The 22,078-nt window shown below is 44.8% G+C and overlaps 1 protein-coding gene across 1 annotated transcript in view; it reads right to left on the bottom strand.

Annotated features, from left to right (window-relative positions):
- The window catches only part of LOC142295485 (coiled-coil domain-containing protein 17-like), a 122,424-nt gene that overhangs the window by 7,421 nt on the left and 92,925 nt on the right, over window positions 1–22,078 (bottom strand). The window contains exon 10 of the mRNA XM_075338593.1: window positions 9,470–9,679. Within this exon, the coding sequence (XP_075194708.1) occupies window positions 9,470–9,679 (210 nt within the window). The remainder of the gene's footprint in view (window positions 1–9,469; window positions 9,680–22,078) is intronic.

Genomic DNA, 22,078 nt, shown 5'->3' with positions numbered 1-22,078 from the left:
CACACCCCACACTCCAGGTAGGCACACCTGCTAACCACAAATCCTTGTTGCCTTCCTCCAGGGGTTGATGATGCACACCAGGGGGTGGGCCAGGCGGTTGGCTCCGCCCACCGAGGAGCTCACAACTCTGGAGGCAGGAAGTTTCAGGCAGAACTGTCAGGGAGGAGGAAGTGGAAGGAGTGAGGAGTAGCCCAGGCAGGGGCTAGAGTAAACAACCAAGAAGTGAAAGTGGAGGAAAGAAAAGGAGTAAAGGAGGAAAGCAAGAAGTGGTGACAGCGCAGAGAGTGTGCAAAGCCTGAGAGCCCAGCTGTGTGTAGGGCTAGAACAGCAAGGTCAGCGACGGCGGTGACTGTTTGGAGGGGGACCGTTTGGAAGTTCTGGAAGGACCCCGTTGGCTGTGTGCCCGGTGGTCTGGAGCAGTGTTCCGAAGGACAGTCAGCACCAGGGCAGGGGCCTCTCGGACCCCGGCAAGGCTAGGAGTCGCCAAATTTGCTAAATCCGTCAGTGACGGGGACGCAGATCCCCCAGCAACCAAGTCCCGATTGACGGCAACAGCCCGACCATTAACGGGGAGACACCGCCACCGCCAAGGCACAAGTTTCCCCAGGGCCAGCGCCTGCGGGCAAAGTGTAGAGCTCCTCCGGCCCAGATTGCAGTCGGGGAGCGGGTAACCGGAGGGAATCCACCGCTACCATCAGACAACATAGGTGCAAGGAAGAGAAACGTCACTGTTACCTACCGGGAGTGCAGGTGCAGCCGTCTGTGGGACCGTCCTACCAGCCGTTGGTTTACCGTACAAACTGTGTCCGTGTGTCAGGCTGAGTGAGTACCATAGTGCCGCAAGGCACAGCGCTGCCCCCGCGCCCCTGCGCCCTCCAGGCCCTACACTTCACATCTCATCACCGGGCCCCGGGATCACCAACCCCTACCCACGGAGGGGCAACACAACACCTGGCTGCTCCGCATCACCATCCCCGGGACCCCCACGCTGAGCAGCGGTGGTGCAATCACCACAACCGTGGGTGGCGTCACGAACTATAACAATCCCCACACCCAACAAACACCCCCTTTCACTCACGGGCGAGGAGTGTCGCTCGAGACACCCCGGGATCCGGCTCACGGCTCGAGCCACCAGGAGCAACTGCCGGACCCGAGCAGAAGGGGTGAGCGCGGTGTGCTGACACCCTCCTCCCCGCCCGCGACATATATATTAGTAAGGACATCAGAATGTATGGGCTCCTGAAAGGTATATATTAGTAAGGACATCAGAATTTATGGGCTCCTGAAAGATCTATATTAGTGAGGACGTAAAAATGTATGGGTTCCCAGTTAGGTATATATTAGTGAGGACATCAAAATGTACGGGCTCCTGGTGGATATATATTAGTGAAGACATCAGAATGTATGGGCTCCTGGTAGCATATATTAGTGAGGACATCAGAATGTATTGGCGCCTGGAGGGTATATATTAATGAGGACATGAAAATGTATGGGCTCCTGATAGGTATATATTAATCAAGACATCAGAATGCATGGGCTCCTGGTGGTATATATTTGCAAGGACATCAGAATGTATGGGCTTCTGGTGATATATATTAGTGAGGATGTGACGCCCTGGGCAAGCCAGGGGTCACAGGTCACAACACCACACGCACCCCACATTCCCTGCAGGTACATCAAGCTAACCCAAAATCCTTGTTGCCTTCCTCCAGGGGCTGATGTCCACACCAGGGGGTGGGCCAGGCGGTTGGCTCCGCCCACCAAGGAGTTCACAGCCCTGGAGGCGGGAGAACCAGGCAGATAGAGTTTGGAGGAGGAAGTGAGAGGAGTTGAAGCCTAGCTGAGGGCTAGAGAGGAGTGAAGCTAGGGAGGTGAAAGTAGAAGGAGGTGAAGTGGTAGAGGAGCTAAAGAGAGAAGCTGAAGTGACAGAAAAGTGAGAGTAGTAAAGCATGAAGCTGGTCCGGGTGTGTGCCCCGGACTGAGACAGCAAGGTCAGCAGACGGCGGTGATAGTCTGCAGGGGGACTGTTTGGAGGTTGCCGAAAGGACCGTGGACGGGTGGTGACCCGGCGGTACCGGAGCGGTATACGAAGATTAGTCAGCACCAGGGCAGGGGGATTTCGGATCCCGGCAAGGCTAGGAGTCGCTGAATTTGCCAAATCCATCAGTGAAGGGGACGACTGTCTCCCAACAACCAAGTCCCGTTGAAGGCAACAGTCCAACCGTTAAGGGGAGACACCGCCACCGCCAAGGCACCAGTTTCCCAGGGCCAGCGCCTGCGGGCAAGAGGGGAGCTCCTCCGGCTCATATCCAAGCCGGGGAGCGGGTAACCGGTGGGAACCCATCGCTACCAAAAGACTTTACATAGGTGCAGGGAAGAGACTGTCACCGTCAACTGCAGGGGATATCAGCAGCGCAACCGTCTGAGGGACCCGTCCAACCAGCCGTTTGTTTACCGAGAACTGTGTCGTGTTTACTGGCTGAGTGAGTACCTCCATGCCGTGCGACACAGCGCTGCCCCTACGCCCCTGCACCTCCACAGGCCCCATACCCGCCTGTCCACCATACCAACCCCATCACTGGGCCCCGGGAGCACCAAAACCCCTACCCACGGAGGGGCAAATCAACAACTGGCTGCTCCATACCATCACTCCCGGGCTCCCCAGAAAGAGCAGCGGTGGTGTCCACTTAATCACCACAACCGTGGGTGGCGTCACGGACAATAAACTATCCCAAAACACCAATTCCCCTTTTCACTCACGGGCAAGGAGCGCCGCTCGAGTCCCCGGGATCTGGCCCATCGCTCGAGCCACCGAGCAGCGGCAGCAGCAGGCCGCAGCAGCCGGACCCGAGCAGTGGAAGAGCGCGGCGTCCCCTCCTCCGCCCGCGACAAGGACATGAAAAGGTATGCGCTCCTGGTGTTATAAGTATTTGTTACACTGCCGATTTTGCAAGTTTTCCCACCTACAAAGAATGGAGAGGTCTGTAATTTTTATTGTAAGTACACTCCAACTGTGACAGACAGAATAAAAAAATCCAGAAAATCACATTGTATGATTTTTCAATAATTAATTTGCATATTATTACTTATTGAAATAAGTATTTAGCCATCTATCCACCTGCAAGAATTGTGGCTCTCCCAGACCTGTCATTTTTTCTCTAAGAAGCCCTTCTAGTCTAAATTCCTTACCTGTATTAATTTCACCTGTTTGAACTCGTTACCTGTATAAAGGACACCTGTCCATAGACTCAATCAATCACACTCTAACCTCTCCACCATGGCCAAGACCAAAGAGCTGTCTAAGGACACCAGGGGCAAAATTGTAGACCTACACAAGGCTGGGATGGCCTACAGGACAATAGGCAAGCAACTTGGTGAGAGGGCAACAATTATTGGCACAATTACTAGAAAATGGAAAAAAAACACATGATGACTGTCAATCTTACTCAGTCTGGGGTTCCATGCAAGATTTTGCCTTGTGGGGTAAGGATGATTCTGAGAATGGTCAGGAATCAGCACAGAACTACACGGGAGATCTGGTCAATGACCCGAAGAGAGCTAGGACCACAGTCTCACAGATTTCTTTTAGTAACACTATGCTATCATGGATTAAAATCTCAAAATCCTGCAGGACATGCAAGGTTCCCTGCTCTTGACAGCATATGTCCAGTCCCATTTGAAGTTCGCCAATGACCAGCTGGATGATCCAGAGGAGGCATGGGAGAAGGTCATGTAGTCAGATGAGACCAAACTAGAATTTTTTGGTATCAACTCCACTCGCCACGCTTAGAGGGAGAACAAGGACAGGATAAGTTCAACTCCAAGAAAACCATCCCAGCCGTGAAGCATGAGGGTGGAAACATCATACTTTGGGGGTGCTTTTCTGCAAAGGGGACAGGACGACTGTATCGTAAAGAAGGGAGGATGAATGGGGTCATTTATCGAGAGATTTTGTCCAACAACCTCTTTCCCTCAGTAAGAGCATTAAACATGAGTTGAAGCTGGGTCTTCCAGCATGACAATGACCCGAAATACACAGCCAGGGCAACTAAGGAGTGGCTCCATAAGAAGCATTTCAAGATGCTGGAGCCAAACAGTCAAATCTTTGGAGCGAGAAGAAAGTCAATGTTGCCTAATGACAGCCCTGAAACCTGAAAGAGCTGGAGAAAATCTGTATGCTCCAAAATCCCTGCTGCAGTGTGTGTAAACTTGGTCAAGAACTACAGGAAACGTCTGACCTCTGTAATTGCAAACAAAGGTTTCTGTACCAAATATTAAGTTCTATTTTTCTATTGTGTCAAATACTTTTTTTATGCAATGCAAATGAATTATACAAAAATGATACAATGTGATTTTCTGATTTTTTTTATTCTGTTTGTCACAGTTGAAGTGTTCCTAAGATAAAAATCTCAGACCTCTCCATTGTTTGTAGGTGGAAAACTTGTAAAATTGGCAGTGTATCAAATATTTAGTTTCCCACTGTATAAGTGAGGACATCAGAATGTATGGAATGCATATATGTGCTCTTTGTATATCTCTGTGAAGGTGCTCCGTGTATACAGATACAATATATCACAAAAGTGAGTACACCCCTCACATTTTTTTTTTAAATTTTATTATATCTTTTCATGGGACAACACTGAAGATATGACACTTTGATACAATGTAAAGTAGTCAGTGTACAGGTTGTATAGCAGTGTAAATTTGGTGTGCCCTCTAAATAACGCAACACACAGCCATTAATGTCTAAACCGTTGGCAACAAAAGTGAGTACACCCTTAAGTGAAAATGGCCAAATTCTGCTCAATTAGCCATTTTCGATCTCCCGTGTTATATGACTTATAAGGCTATGTGCCCACTTTACGTATTTGTGTGCAGTTACACTGCGCATTGCACTGCAGCATAACTGCATGCGTCCTGTGTCCCCAGCACAATCTATGAAGATTGTGCATAATCCATGCGCACGTTGCGTTTTAGAACGCAGCGATTTGCATGCTGCCAAAACGCTGCATTCTAAAAATCAACATGTCACTTCTTTTGTGCGTTTTGGTTGCAATGTCGGTCTCTCTCTCTGTCTGTCTGTCGGTCTCTCTGTCTCCCTGTCGGTCGGTCTCTCTCTCTCTCTGTCGGTCTATCCCTCTCCCCCCTCTCTCATACTCACCGATCATTGACCGAACACCGGCACGGCGCTGGACGGCTATCACACTGCAGCGGCTTCTCCAGCTTTTGAAAATGACAGCCGCTCATTATTCAATCTCGTATTCCCTGCTTCCCCCGCCCACCGGCGCCTATGATTTGTTGCAGTCAGACCCGCCCCCATTCTCAGTGACAGCTGTCTCACTGCAACCAATGACAGCCGCCGGTGGGCGTGTCTATGTAGTGCAATAAAATAAATAATAAATAAATAATTAAAAAAAACGGCGTGCGGTCCCCCCTATTTTTGATACCAGCCAAGATAAAGCCACACGGCTGAAGGCTGGTATTCTCAGGATGGGGAGCCCCACGTTATGGGGAGCCCCCCAGCCTAAAAATATCAGCCAGCAGCTGTCCGGAATTGCCACATCGATTAGATGCGACAGTCCCGGGACTCTACCCGGTTCATCCAGAACTGCCCTGGTGCGGTGGCAATCTGGGTAATAAGGAGTTAATGGCAGCCCATAGTTGCCACTAAGTCCTACGTTAATCATTGGAGGTGTCTATGAGACACCCCCAATGATTAACCTGTAAGTGAAAGTAAATAAACACATACACCCAAAAAATCCTTTATTTGAAATAAAAGACAAAAAAACACCCTCTTTTACCACTTTATTAAAATCCCTCCAGGTCCAGCGTAATCCTCACGGTCCCACGACGCATCCAGCTCTGCTACATGAAGCTGACAGGAGTGGCCGTAGAACACAGCCACTCCTCTCAGCTTCACGCAGCAACTGAAGTGAGTCGCACTGTCAGCGGAGACGTCACTCAGGTTACTTGCGGCCACAGGTCTCGGGTGGAGGACTGAAGCGGGCCGCGGGTAACCTGAGTGACGGCACTGGAGATCGCGCGGCTCACTTCAGTCACTCAGGAGATTTTCGGTCACCGGTGAGTCCTTCACCTATGATCGCAAATCAAGCCGCTGCACACGCACAGAGGCACGCGATCACAATGAAGTCGGGTGAAGTTCATCTGAGTTCATTCTGATAGGCCAGCTCTCTCTCGCAGCCAGCAATGCTCTTTTTGAAAGTCCGGTCCCACTCGGCTCTGCTGCAAGTCTATGGGGATGCAGCAGAGCCGAGTGGGACCACACTGTCAAAAATGTGCGTTCTGGATGCATTTCCCATGCCAGAGCAAACATCCAGAACGCATGAATTCTGCATGAATTCTGCAGTTACAATGCATCTCAGAACGCAGCTTTTCGGCTGCGTTCTCAGATGCACATGCAGTGACTTACATACTGCGTAAAAGAACGCAATGTGTGCACATAGCCTTAGTGTTACAAGGTCTTAGGTATGAGTGGGAAGCAGTTGTGTTACATTTGGTGTTATCCCTCATACACTCTCTCATACTGATCACTGCTACGTGGCACCTTATGGCAAAGAATTCTCTGAGGATCTGAAAAAAATAATAGTTGCTCTGCATAAAGATGACCTCGGCTATAATAAGATTGCCAACACCCTGCATTTGAGCTGCAGCACAGCGGTTTAACAAGAAAGATTCCACTCAGAAGAGGCCTTGCCATGGTTGACCAAAGAGGTTAAGTGCAGCTGCTCAGCGTCATATCCAGAGGTTGTCTTTTCAAAATAGACAGGGGTCAGCCTTTCAATGCTCAGTCAATATGCCGAATGCTGCATCAAACTGGTCTGCATGGCTGTCATCTAAAAAGGAAGCCTCTTCTAAAGATGATGCATAAGAAAGCCTGCACACAGTTTGCCGAAGACAAGCAGGCAGCAGACTAAAGGACATGGATTCAAGGAACCATGTCCTGTGGTGTGATGAGATAAGGATAAACTTATTTGGTTTAAATAGTGACAAACGTGTGTGGTCGCAATCTGGTGAGAAGTACAATGACAAGTCTGCTTTGCCTAAAGTCAAGCATGATGGTGGGAGTGACATTATTGGGGCTGCATAAGTGCTGCCGACTGTGCGTAGCTACAGTTCATAGAAGGAACCATGAATGCACTATGTACTGTGGAGTACTGAAGCAGAACATGGTACCCTCTCTTTGGACACTGGGCCACAGGGTAGTGTTCCAAAATTATAATGACCCCAGAAACATCTATAAGACGAACTATGCATTGTTAAAGAAACTGTGTGTAAAGGTGCTGAACTGGCCAAGTATGTCTCCAGACCTAAGCCCTATGGAGCATCTGTGGGGCATCCTCAACCAGAAGGAGTAGGAGTGCAAGGTCTCTAACATCCACCAGATCTGTGATGTCGTCATGGAGAAGTGGAAGAGGATCCCTGAGAAGTTCTAGTGAACTCCATGCACAAGAGACTTAAGGCAGTGCTTTTTTTTTTTTTTTTTTTTTTTTTTTTTTTATAAAATGTTGATTTTTCATTTTCAGAAGAGTAAAAGGAAAAAATGGACCCTACAATTTGTTGTGCAATTTTTCTGGTGAAAACTGATAGCCCATAGGTGGTAGGAAACTACTGTTTGAGGACACGGCAAGGCTTTTAGAGTGCTTTTAGAGTTTTCAGAGCCTCCAACATGTCCAAAATGCAGAAATCCAACCACTAGTGAACCCATTTTGGAAACTACTCACTCACTCACTCAAGGAGTTCATCAATGGGTGTAGTGAGCTTCTTAAACCCACTGAATGACTGTATAACTTCACTGAATTTTACAATATTGGGATCAAAAAATGAAATATGTAATTTTTAGTCCATGAAAATGCTGATGTACCCCCATATGTCTCAGTTTTGCAAAAGTAACAGGAGACAATAGATAACACATTTATTGTTCAATTTCTCTTGAGTACATGAATACTACATATACAGTATGGTTGGAAACTACTGTTTGGGATCTTTGCAGGTCACGGATGGGAAGAAGTGGCATTGACTTTTGGAATGCAATTGTGCTAGAATAGATTATGGATGCCATATCACATTAGGAAAACTCCCAGGATACCAAAAAAGTAGAAACCACACAAGTGACAATATTTTGGAATCTACCACTCTTGAGGAAGTCATGTAGCAGCGTTGTGAGCATTTTAAACTCATGATTCACAGAGTTGAATAGCATTGGGCTGTGAAAATCAAAAAATACTTTTTTTCAACAAAAATATTGGTGTAACCCGAAGTTACTTATTTTCAGAAGGCCTAAAAGGAGAAAATGGACTGCATAATCTGTTTTGCATATTCTTCTGAGTTGACTGATTTGCCATATGTGGTCAGAAACTAAGTTTCAGGTACAGTGCAAAGTTCAGAAGAGAAGGAGCACCATATTGGAAAGCAGATTTGCTGGAATGGTTTGCAGTTTGCCTACAAAAATGGACACCACTAGTATGTGTCACATGGATTTGTGAAGCATCAATGCATAAAAAATGTCGAGACAATCGGCCTGCTTCAGTAAAAAAACAGATGAGAACAAACAACAAAAGCAATTAGGCTGCAACATAAGAAAAAAAAGTCTGTCCATTCCTCTTGAATGGTAAGGGCTTGTTCCGACTATTGTATAATATGAAAGTGTGCTAATCACGTTACAGAAGGACTCCTATCAGAGCTTTTATCCTCTGAATATATTGCAATCATCACGTGTACTTATAATTTTACATATTGATTTTCTACACAGTTATTTCTTCTCTTTTCTCTACTCTATGTAGGAACAGAAAGTCATTTTTCATTGCATGAGTCATCCCCTCATCAACTCCTGCTCCTCCCCCTGCCGGATACTTTTGCAGTGATGATTCATGCAGGGAAAAGAGACTTCCTGTTTCTGCATAGAGCTTAGAAGGATTCAGCTAGTCTGTTTTTACTCAGGTGATGTCATAGACCCAGTGATAAAGCAATTGTAAGTGCACAGTGCTATATAATATGATGACTGCAATATATTAAAGGTAAGCTGTCAGGTGCAATATGCACCCAGAACCACGAGCAGTTCTAGGTGCATATTAGTAATCCCTGCCTAACAGTCCCAGCCTATAGTAGCATAGATAAAGGGATCTTTAGAAAAAGTATTTCTAAACATCCCATATGATATGCTAATGAGGCCAGCGACTAATCGCAAGGGTGTTAGTTCCCTTGGCTAGTCAGTCCCCGGTTTGGCTAGTCTAACCCCAGTCTAGCATAGCATTGCACCCACAAGGAAGTACAGGGAGCTGTTCAGCAGTTTTAATAGCATCCATTGAGACTCTTTACTGTATAAAATTTGTTTTAATGCTCTGCTTTAAGATCTATCAGATGATGTATCTTTACATAGCCCTAAATTCATGAAAGTGCTATATAATTGCATAATGGTGAATAAATTAGGAAATTAGAACAGCTAAAGTACCTGGGCACAGCCTGCTTTGTAGACAGAATTGCTATATTCTGTTTCTTGCTTTCGTACAACTTAGACAGTGAAGCATCACAATACACAGGTGGAAGGGTAGAGGGATTTCCCATTTCTTGTCCTCCACTGCACAAACTAACCGCTAGTCTGCAAACTCGGTAAGATGGGTCAAGTCCAAGAAGATAATCATAAAATACTACAAAGCCAGAACTGGAAGTCAAAAGCAAAAATGTTAGTAAAAAGCAGAAAGAATGCAGCAAGTCACAAACAAAAAACTCTTTAAGTACATCAATATACTATTTACACATTTGTTTTTCTAACAAATTGTGGATTTTTGTAGCATGCATAGAATAATCAAAGCAATATATACAGTAAATATAGACATGTATTAATAAGTAACAAAGCTGTGGACTCAATTATCCACAACTCAGAGTCCCGTGTGCAACAAAATGTATATTGAAAACTTAGAGGAGATTTGTTTTGTTATTTACCATATTTGGAAGAACAAATATATATATATATATATATATATATATATATATATATATATATATACCCTCTAAAATTGATCATTTTGGTGCTGAAACCATGGGGAAATATTTGTGATGGGTTGTATTTTTCATCAAAATATCATACAGTGATTGAGAAAGTTGTCAGATCTTTAAATAGTGAGAGAGTTGCAAAAATATTGCAGTATTTTTAAAAAGTTGTATATGTCTAAGCTGTGACCAAGCAGCAAGCCATGCCCATTTTCCACAACAGTTATACAAACTGATTTATATGGAGCAAATTGTTAAAAAATATTTTAGTTATGGAGTAATCCATGCAATCACGCAAAAAAGACGGTTTTTTTTTGGTGACCAGCAAATCGAATCTCAAAGTGTTCATATTCATGTGAAATTATGAATATTAGGAGAGTTAGCGATCCGCTCATCTCTAGATTTAGCTATATCAAGCTTATTAACAATAAGATTGCAGTACTTGGCCTGACTAGCCAATTTCTTGAACTGAGATAACTGGTTCATAAATGTAAAAGAGGCAGTTAATTTGAGTCAAGAGATCCAGTGTCATGGCCAGGTATTGCAAGTATATGGCTGAAGTATTCAAGGAAATAATCATATTACAGAGTTACATCTTACAAGACAATAAAGGATTTATTTAAAAGTGGTATGAGACATCGCAATCAATACAACACATTCAAAGATCAAACAATTTCGGTCAAAGAGAAACGTAATAGAATATATCATGCTCCTGATGGTGGAGATGCCTGAATCCCATTCCTGGCTATGGTCCTGAAGAGTACTACTGTGATACCCCCTCCCTTCATGGAAGGACAGTGTCAAGATACTGGTGGTAATAGCTGGAGCCCAATGGCGGGAACCAGGGAGAACGCTGGAAGCGGCAAGTACACTAACAAAAGGGAACTCAGGTACAGTCTGGGACTTGTAGTTCCACAGCAGGTGCAGACGATAAACAGGTTGCTGACAGGCGTGCGGGATACAGATTAGGAGGAAGGAATGATCCGGAAAGAAACGGTTCCAGCAAGAGAACTGCAAGCAGAAGCTTTACACAGTACTCAAGCAATGAGTGTTGAACCAGGCTGGATACTTCAGACAAACAGGTGGTGAGGGAGGAGCTTATTGGAAGCATGCTCCACCATCTTGGCTGAGGGCAAGGTTAAGGGCAGAGTAACCAGGGCATTCCTGACAGGACTCCCACCTCAAGAGCGGCCACCAGACGCCACCTGTTGTGGCTTGTCAGGATACTTCAGATGGAACTGCCTAACCAGTAGGGGAGTATGAATGTTACAGGCCGGTTCCCAGGAATTGTCTTCAGGGCCATAACCTTGCCATTTAATGAGATACTGTAAGCGGCGTCTGAAATCCTTGAGTGCAATATTTTGGCCATTACATATTGTTTTTCACCATCTATTTTGACACTATCAGGAGGAGGAGGGATGTGGTCTGGAAACGGATTGGGTGTGACAGGCTTTAAAAGGGATACATGGAAAAGAGGGTGAATCTTCATACTGCATGGGAGGTGAAGCCAAACCGCCACTGGACTAATCAGGCTAGTAATGGCATAAGGCCCAATGTATTTCTGTCCCAACTTTGAAGAAGGGACCTTAAGTCTCAGATGTCTGGTGGAAAGCCATACCTTGTCCCCTACTTGAAAAGTCTTTGCCAGTTTACGAGACTTATCTGCTGCCTTCTTACATGTGTTTTGAGCCATCTGCAATGTTTTCTTCAGTAACTCCAGATTTTGTTGCAAAGCAGAGATTCGTACCTCCACAGACAGAGTTGACGGAGCGACAGGTAATCTAGGGAGGATATGTGGATGATACCCGATGTTCACGAAGAAAGGAGTTTGTTCGGTCGACGCTCTCTGGGAGTTATTATAGGAAAATTCAGCCACTGGAAGTAGGTCAATCCAATCATCTTGTAAATGGCAGATATAGCACCGGAGGTACTGTTCTAAGGATTGGTTAGTGCGTTCAGTCTGTCCGTTGGACTGTGGGTGGAAAGCAGTCGACAAGTTAACTGTGATATCAAGAGCTTTGCAGAAGCTCCGCCAGAATTTTGACGTAAATTGAACTCCACGATCTGAGATCACTTCATCAGGAACCCCATGGAGATGGAATACATTGTTAATTACTAAATCTGCTGTGGCCTTAGCGGATGGCAAACCGGTACTTGGAATAAAATGCGCAGCCTTAGTGAGTTGATCGACCACTACCAGTATTGTATTTTTCCCTTTTGAGGGAGGTAGATCGACAATAAAGTCCATGGAAATAGACCTCCAGGGGCGAGAAGGGTCTGGTAAAGGGTGTAACAACCCTGTGGGTGAGACGCGAGGTGTCTTGCATCTGACACAAATGTAACAGGATGTAAGATATCCGCTCACATCTTTTAGATAATCGGGCCACCAAAAGAAACGAGACAAGAATTCTTGGGTCTTATGTACACCTCTATGACCTGCCATTTTTGAGTCATGCACCAATTGTAGGATCTTCAATCTCGTTGTTTTTGGTATATACAGTTAGGTCCAGAAATATTTGGACAGTGACACAAGTTTTGTTATTTTAGCTGTTTACAAAAACATGTTCAGAAATACAATTATATATATAATATGGGCTGAAAGTGCACACTCCCAGCTGCAATATGAAAGTTTTCACATCCAAATCGGAGAAAGGGTTTAGGAATCATAGCTCTGTAATGCATAGCCTCCTCTTTTTCAAGGGACCAAAAGTAATTGGACAAGGGATTCTAAGGGCTGCAATTAACTCTGAAGGCGTCTCCCTCGTTAACCTGTAATCAATGAAATAGTTAAAAGGTCTGGGGTTGATTACAGGTGTGTGGTTTTGCATTTGGAAGCTGTTGCTGTGACCAGACAACATGCGGTCTAAGGAACTCTCAATTGAGGTGAAGCAGAACATCCTGAGGCTGAAAAAAAAGAAAAAATCCATCAGAGAGATAGCAGACATGCTTGGAGAAGCAAAATCAACAGTCGGGTACATTCTGAAAAAAAAGGAATTGACTGGTGAGCTTGGGAACTCAAAAAGGCCTGGGCGTCCACGGATGACAACAGTGGTGGATGATCGCCGCATGCTTTCTTTGGTGAAGAAGAACCCGTTCACAACATCAACTGAAGTCCAGAACACTCTCAGTGAAGTAGGTGTATCTGTCTCTAAGTCAACAGTAAAGAGAAGACTCCATGAAAGTAAATACAAAGGGTTCACATCTAGATGCAAACCATTCATCAATTCCAAAAATAGACAGGCCAGAGTTAAATTTGCTGAAAAACACCTCATGAAGCCAGCTCAGTTCTGGAAAAGTATTCTATGGACAGATGAGACAAAGATCAACCTGTACCAGAATGATGGGAAGAAAAAAGTTTGGAGAAGAAAGAGAATGGCACATGATCCAAGGCACACCACATCCTCTGTAAAACATGGTGGAGGCAACGTGATGGCATGGGCATGCATGGCTTTCAATGGCACTGGGTCACTTGTGTTTATTGATGACATAACAGCAGACAAGAGTAGCCGGATGAATTCTGAAGTGTACCGGGATATACTTTCAGCCCAGATTCAGCCAAATGCCGCAAAGTTGATCGGACGGCGCTTCATAGTACAGATGGACAATGACCCCAAGCATACAGCCAAAGCTACCCAGGAGTTCATGAGTGCAAAAAAGTGGAACCTTCTGCAATGGCCAAGTCAATCACCAGATCTTAACCCAATTGAGCATGCATTTCACTTGCTCAAATCCAGACTTAAGACGGAGAGACCCACAAACAAGCAAGACCTGAAGGCTGCGGCTGTAAAGGCCTGGCAAAGCATTAAGAAGGAGGAAACCCAGCGTTTGGTGATGTCCATGGGTTCCAGACTTAAGGCAGTGATTGCCTCCAAAGGATTCGCAACAAAATATTGAAAATAAAAATATTTTGTTTGCGTTTGGTTTATTTGTCCAATTACTTTTGACCTCCTGAGTGTTTGTAAAGAAATGTGTACAATTCCTACAATTTCTATCAGATATTTTTGTTCAAACCTTCAAATTAAGGCTATGTGTCCATGGTAGAATGTACCTGCGGACTTTTCTGCCTGAAAATCCGCGGGTGCGGATTTGCCGCAGATTTTTTTTTTTTTTTCCCATTCTATACCCAAATCCGCACCAAAATCCGCAACAAACAATTGACATGCTGCAGATTTTTCCGCATCAAAATCCGCGGCAAATCCGCAGCGGAAAAATCCGCAGCATGGCCACAGCATTTCCAAAATGCCATTGAAATGGTTTGGAAGTGCCGCTGCTGCAGATTTTCGGGAAATTCGCGGTAAATCCGCGGCAAATCCGCGGCAAAATCCGCGGTAAATCCGCAGCGTGGGCACATAGCCTAAACGTTACAATCTGCACTTGAATTCTGTTGTCGAGATTTCATTTCAAATCCAATGTGGTGGCATGCAGAGCCCAACTCGCGAAAATTGTGTCACTGTCCAAATATTTCTGGACCTAACTGTATAATTGATGCCCATGGGTCCAGACCTTGTTTTTGAACAATAAATGGACATCGTAAGATGGTTTGATAAGAAAGAATCAGAATCATAGGCCTCTCGTATTTCTTCTAATAAATCCCTATTATGGACTAAACCCACAAACTTGGATTGGAACCCGGCCTATTTGATACATTGAAGTTGAACTGATTAAGAAACAGGCTCTAATGAGCTTGACGGGGGACAGACATTTAGCTGATCTAATAAATTCCAAGTTGTGGTGATGATCAGTTAATACTGTAATTTGTTGTGTGGCACCCTGTCTCCATTCTTTAAAAGCTGCAATGATGGCGAGCAATTCCTTATTCCCTACATCATAACTCTTTTCCGCCGGAGATAGCTGTTGGGAGAAGAAGGCACTAGGATGAAGTAAACATTTGTCTCCTTTCCTCTGGGACAGAAAAGCTCGTATAGCACAATCAGAGGCATCGACTTCCATAATGAAAGGAAGTTCTGAGTCAGGATGGATTAACACAGGGGCTGTCGTAAACTTGGATTTTAAACAGGAAAAGGATTTCTCTGCTTCAGGGGACCATGCAAAGACGTATTCCCTTCTTAGTTGTGTGATGGGAGAAGGGAGATCTCCGAAAAGTTTTTAATGAAACGTCTATAAAAATTAGCAAAGCCGATAAAGCGTTGAACTTGTTTTACGCTTTTAGGAGTCGGCCAGCCCATAATCGCCTTAATCTTACTAGAGTCCATGCATAGATCTTGAGGGGAGATATAATGTAACCAAGGAATTGTATCTCATCTTGGTGAAATTCAATTTTTTGATCTTAATGTAGAATCGATTCTGTCTTAATCGTTCCAAAACAAGTGCCACATGCCGCTGGTGTTCTTCCACTGAGTTGGAAAAGATCAAGATGTCATCGAGATAGACTATTACAAACTGGTCCAGGAGGTCTCTAAAAATGTAGTTGACGAGGTGTTGGAAGGTGTCTGGAGCATTACAGAGACCAAAAGGCATCACTAAATACTCAAAATGTCCGTAACGGGATCTGAAGGCAGTCTTCCATTCATCCCCAGGTCTTATGCAGACTATGTGCCGTATGTGCCTCTTAGGTCTAATTTGGTACAGATCCTTGCATGTCGTACTCTTTCTAGGAGCTCTGGAATCAAGAGTAGTTGGTAGCGATTCTTGATGGTAATTTTATTAAGCTCACGGTAATCTATGCAGGGTCTTAAGGAGCCATCTTTATTTTTTACAAAGAATATGGGTGCACCCACCGGTGAGGAGGATGGACGTATAAATCCCTTGGCTAAATTTACATCGATATAGTCCTTGAGGGCCTGTAATTCTGGGCTCTGTAAAGTAACTGCATGCAGGAGGTAACCCTGTTGCCTTGCTATCGTCCATGGAAACATTTGAACCTGGTTCAGATGAAGCTACCAGAGGAGTTTTGTCAGATGAAAAGATTACTTCTTTAGTTTCCCAGTTAATGGTTGGATTCTGCACTTGCAACCAGGGTAGACCCAGGATGACAGGAAAATGTGGAGAAGAAATTAATAGGAATGGAAGTATTCACGGTGACAAGGAGTTATGAGGATTTCAAGTGGCACTGTTTCCTGATCCACTAGCCCTGAGCTTAATGGGGAGCCATCAACTGTCTGCATAACCACAGGTGAGGATTTTGTGTGACATTTAACCCCATGTTTCCGAGCAAAAGATAGATCCATGAAAGTGCCACTAGCCCCCGAGTCTACCATAGTAGAGGTGGAAATCCACTGTGAGTTGATTAGGAGCTTGACTGGAAGAAAACAATGAGAGTCCTTATTTCCTCCATTAAGTTGAGGGGCCACTGCTGAGATGGAATGGACAGCTGTCTTCTCTGGTGTCTCTGGCTCTGAGATAGTGGAGTCTGCATCAGAGAAGTCGAGATCTGTCAGAGCTGCAACTAACTTCCGAGAGCGGCTAGGGCAGTTGATCAGGAAGTGATCCGACTTTCCACAGTAAAGGCACAAATTGTCCCGGAACCTACACTCCCTTCCCTCTGCACTTTCCTGTTTCAAGATGGAGTCTATCTGCATAGATTCAGTGCCAGGTTCTCGGGGACTTCTCTTTTGGGCCTCCCTGGGCATGACAACAGAGGGAGAGGTAGTTTGATTAATGTCATAACTCCAGGCAGCCCATTTCTCCTGTCGCCTTTTGGATAGTCGGGTGTCAGTCCAAAAGCAATGATTAATAAACGCATCCAATTGTACTGGGGTCTCACCACGGGCAAGCTCATCTTTTAATGAATTGGATAGTCCTTTTCTGAAAAATGATAATTTTGCTACGTTATTCCAATCAGTATCAACGGCACATCTTTTAAAGTCCATCGCATATTCGGTTACAGGGCGTCGGCTTTGGCGTACTACTAGTAAGGCAGACTCGGCTGTGGCGTCACGATTGGGATCATCAAACATTTGACTCATAGCTTCAAGAAACTCTTCTAAGTGATTCAGCCGGGAATCATCAGTCTCAATTAATGGATTAGCCCAAGCAATGGCTTTATGAGTAAGTAACATAATGATGCACAATACCTTGGATCGGTCCGTAGGAAACTGAGTGGCATTTGCGTCGAAATATAGTCAACACTGGTTGAGGAAACCCCGGAATTTGTCGCGGTCTCCACTAAATCTAAATGATGGCAACTTAGGCATGATTGCAGGTAGGGAGACTGCTGAAGCAGAAGACTGATTTTACAGGATAGCAAGCCGATCCGTTAGTGCCTGCAAGGTACTACGTAGATCTTGAATTGCTTGTCCATAGACCTGGGCTTGGTGATTAAAAAGTCATTCAAAAGCCTCATGTTTGGTTTTGTAAGTTTGAAGTTCAGTTCAGAAGGATGTGCTCAAAGTGCTGCCCATTGTGTTGAATTGTCAACGCGATTATCTTCTCCCACTATTGACACACTGAAAGCAACACTGCAGAAGAAATGCTACCACAGGCTTCCTGTATCCGTTGTTTCAGGTGCCCCACATCCTGGATCCTGGATCTCCAGTATTGCTCTCGGGGTGACAAGAGTGGGAGAAGAGAATCGCATTGACAATTCAAAACAATGGGCAGCACTTTGAGCACATCCTTTAGTGGGTTGCTGTCATTGTTCCATATCAAACATGTCAACAACTCGATAATGAATAAAACTATGTTAAAAATGAGCACACCATTATTTTTCTTGTGCAATTCTCCATTTGTTTGATGCATCACATAATCCCCTTCCCATTGAAAAAATTAAAATTGAATTCAAAATTGCGGCATTGCAGCTGGCCACCATGGGCGTCACCCAGCCTCAAATGTTTGGCCCCTCCCATGTACTAATATGCCACAAACGGTAAGCTGATATCAGCAACCACTTCCATTTTATCAGGGTGTAGCCATACTTATGGCCCACCCTGTACTTTCATTTTATAAGTATATTCTTTATATGAGCAATGAAGTTTAGATTTCATATAATTAATATTTGCATAAATTTAAGTGTATACAGAGTCCTGCCATTCATTGGTTTGAGACAATAAACCTATTGTAAGGGGAAAATAAATGGTTGTGGTTTCTAGAGATGAGTGAATTAATTCAATGCAAATCAAATTTGTATTGAATATCATATCAGAGGTCCCGGTGAATTTGAACAATTTGCAATTCGATTCTCATGAATCACCCCAAAAAAAAAAAAAAGTTTGTTAGTATCTTATACATTGCAGAAGACTGTATCAGCCACAGACAGCTCACATGATTTCAAGCATGACCGTAGAATTTCTAACATATCGCATGGTATAGCGCAACCAATCAGGAGAGACTATAACAGCCTGCATAAAAGCAGATTCCAGGAATGAGGTAGTTATTTAAAAGTCAATTAGGATAGTGAGAGTATGTCAGAGCTCACAGCGCAGCAATAAAGACAGGAAGAGAAAGCCCTAAAACATTACACAAATACTTTAGACAGTATTATGAGTTACAACTACAGCAGAAAAGTAGGTGAGTCCAGTAGTTTGCTATTAATACACAGATTGAATTGATAAGCGGAGAGAGAGGTGCCAGCGGCAGTGAGATATTCATTGTGATTGAAAAGTGATACAGTGTAGATGAATTTGTCCTGCTGCATTTGAATTACAATTTCACTTTTTCCCCATTTTTAATGCACTAGAAAGCAACAGCAAGCCACAGGGAAAAAAAGGAAATCCGTTACAGTCTGACACAGTGTGCTTGCTTGTCACAAACAACTACAATGAGTTTTCTAATTTTTTAGTCTGTTCAATCCTTTTTGTTAATGTGGGAATAATTGTATTTTAAAAATACAAAACAAAATTCCACAAAATTGAAAGATTTAACTGTGATTATCTACAGTGAGGGAAATAATTATTCGATCCCTTGCTGATTTTGTACATTTACCCACTGACAAAGACATGAACAGTCTATAATTTTAAGGATAGGTTAATTTTCACACTGAGAGATGGAATATCCAAAATAAAATCCAGAAAATCACATTGTATAAATTATATAAATTTATTTGTATTTTGGAGGGAGTAATAAGTATTTGATCCTCTACCAACCATTAAGAGTTCTGGCTCCTACAGACCACTTGGAAGTTCTAATCAACTTGCTACCTGCACTTAAGACAACTGTATTAAATTGTCACCTGTATAAAAGACTAGAGATGAGTGAACCTGCCGTGGTTCGGTTCGAGTTCGGTTCGTCGAACGGAGGTCCCATTCGAGTTCGGTTCGACGAACCGAACTCGAACCGCATAGGAAACAATGGCAGGCAATCACAAACACAGAAAAACACCTAGAAAACACCCTCAAAAGGTGTCCAAAAGGTGACAAACAACTCACAACACAACACAAACACATGGGAAAGTGACAAGGACATATACTCATGCGAAAACAAAAGAGCTGGACAAGGAAAAAGAGGAGGACACACAGATATATGAGTATATGCAAGGAAACATCGATGCCATTATTGTGCAACTTGAGCCCTGCTCATTTTAGGCTTCCAATCTGGATAAATTGCCTGAGCTTGCCACGTACGCCTTGAGGATCTTGTCGTGTCCTGCAGCCAGCGTTCTCTCGGAACCTGTCTTCAGTGCTGCTGGGGGTCTGCTGGCAGATAAGCACACGTGTCTGTCCACTGACAATGTGGACATGGCTCTCAGAGAACTTTTCTTCCCATGGGTCAGCCAGGGGAGGCGAAAGGCACGCATATTTTTGAGAGTGCTTCATGCAAAGCATCTCTTTCATTTTGAAAAGGGGGATCAACTGATGCCAGTCAAGTGGGGTGTGTGTGGCCCAATTATTGGAAACGAGGGAGACTGTGGTTGGAGTCCCCTCGCTTTTGAAAAAAGAACCAAGATGAACAAGTCATGGCTCTCAGAGGACTTTTCTTCCCCTAGCTCAGCCAGGGGAGGTGAAAGGCATGCGTATTTTTGAGAGTGCTTCATGCAAAGCATCTTTTTCATTTTGAAAAGGGGGGTCAACTGATGCCAGTCAAGTGGGGTGTGTGTGGCCCAATTAGTGGAAACGAGGGAGACTGTGGTTGGAGTCCCCTCGCTGTGTTTCTAAAAGAACCAAGATGAACAAGTCATGGCTCTCAGAGGACTTTTCTTCCCCTGGCTCAGCCAGGGGAGGTGAAAGGCATGTGTATTTTTGAGAGTGCTTCATGCAAAGCATCTTTTTCATTTTGAAAACGGGGGTCAACTGATGCCAGTCAAGTGGGGTGTGTGTGGCCCAATTAGTTGAAACGAGGGAGACTGTGGTTGGAGTCCCCTCGCTGTGTTTGTAAAAGAACCAAGATGAACAAGTCATGGCTCTCAGAGGACTTTTCTTCCCCTGGGTCAGCCAGGGGAGGTGAAAGGCACGCGTATTTTTGAGAGTGCTTCATGCAAAGCATCTTTTTCATTTTGAAAAGGGGGGACAACTGATGCCAGTCAAGTGGGGTGTGTGTGGCCCAATTAGTGGAAACGAGGGAGACTGTGGTTGGAGTCCCCTCGCTTTTGAAAAAAGAACCAAGATGTACAAGTCATTGCTCTCAGAGGACTTTTCTTCCCCTGGCTCAGCCAGGGGAGGCGAAAGGCACATGTATTTTTGAGAGTGCTTCATGCAAAGCATCTTTTTCATTTTGAAAAGGAGGGTCAACTGATGCCAGTCAAGTGGGGTGTGTGTGGCCCAATTAGTGGCAATGATGGAGACTGTGGTTGGAGTCCCCTCGCTGTGTTTTACATGATTTTCGAAGGGCATGACATGCCTAAGAGGTTGAGTTTCATCATCTGCAACAGAAAGGCTGCCTTTACACCCTTTTGAGACCGAGGATTTTCGAGACCTTATGCCCATTGCAGTGCCCCAAGAGCCGATGGCCAGTCGTCACTCCTTCTCCAAGAAAGGCGTGCCCGCGCTACCACAGCAGGTCGCACACAACCTCAACGATTCCTTGAGAAACTCTGTGTGTGACAGGGTGCATTTCACCACAGATACTTGGACCAGTAAGCATGGACAGGGGAGTTACATGTTGCTGACTGGGCACTGGGTAACTATGGTGAGAGATGGAGAAGGGTTTGCTGTACAAGTCTTGCCGTCCCCACGACTTGTGTGTCAATCCTTCCTCTGTATGTACAAGTTCCTCCACTGCTTCTGCCTCCTCAACCTCGTGTGGGTCCTCCACCTCGGCCCAAACCTTGTGTGGTCAGGCCACCCTTCCTTGTAACTGCGCCCAAGGAATCCCACACACCTCCTTACTATGCTGGCAGCAGAGCTCAAGGCCATCAGGCGGTCAAATGTTTACTTTGAAATGTAGGGGAAATGTGAGACACCGCTGAGGAATTGTGGACGGTTAGCTCTGGAGAGTGAGACCGAGTTTCATCAATCGTTGTCTCCACTCAACCAGCAGTCAGGGAAGGTCGGGTGCGACAATGATGCAATCCAGTCTGCGACCCTTCTTCAGGGCAATGTGACACACGTGCCTTGTATGGCTCACGTGTTGAACCTGGTTGTCCAGCAATTTTTAAAACACTATCCCGGCCTACATGGCCTTCTGCAGAGGGCACGGTGTAACGCCTGCCTGGATCGACACACTCAGATGGGCTGTAAAGGATAGGCTAGAGGGAAGCCACTCACCAAGCTGGACACCCAGAACCCTGAAACCCTTTAACCCCTATACAGTGATTTGGAATTACACAGGGCCCAAGTTGATCAATACCTGTGGAAGGCTGCAGTTCCAGAGAATAGTAGTCATGCAGGGTCAAAAAACATTAATTGAGGAAGAGGAACAGAATGGGATGGCCAGGACTTAATCAGAAAACAAGCAGAGGTGAAATGCGGATCGGCCAACGAGGTACATAAACAGCAAGCAGGAAAAGTAGTCAGGTAACAAGCCCACAAACTCATAAAACTGAACTGGGGGTAACAGTAACAAGAGGTTCATAGCTTTGTCTGGCAGTGGTCTGCAGACAGGAGGGGCCTAAAAAAGGGTGTGGTGTCTTCCCATTGGTTGTAGCTGAATGATGGTACTTCATCTGTGAGATACCCACCACCTACATTCAGCCTGTGGTTCTGTATCTGTCAAGGTAACGCAACCCAGTGGGTGACCA

The sequence above is a fragment of the Anomaloglossus baeobatrachus genome, chromosome 1, assembly GCF_048569485.1.
Source record: "Anomaloglossus baeobatrachus isolate aAnoBae1 chromosome 1, aAnoBae1.hap1, whole genome shotgun sequence".
Lineage (NCBI taxonomy): Eukaryota > Metazoa > Chordata > Amphibia > Anura > Aromobatidae > Anomaloglossus > Anomaloglossus baeobatrachus.
This window is presented reverse-complemented; position numbering and strand designations above follow the sequence as displayed.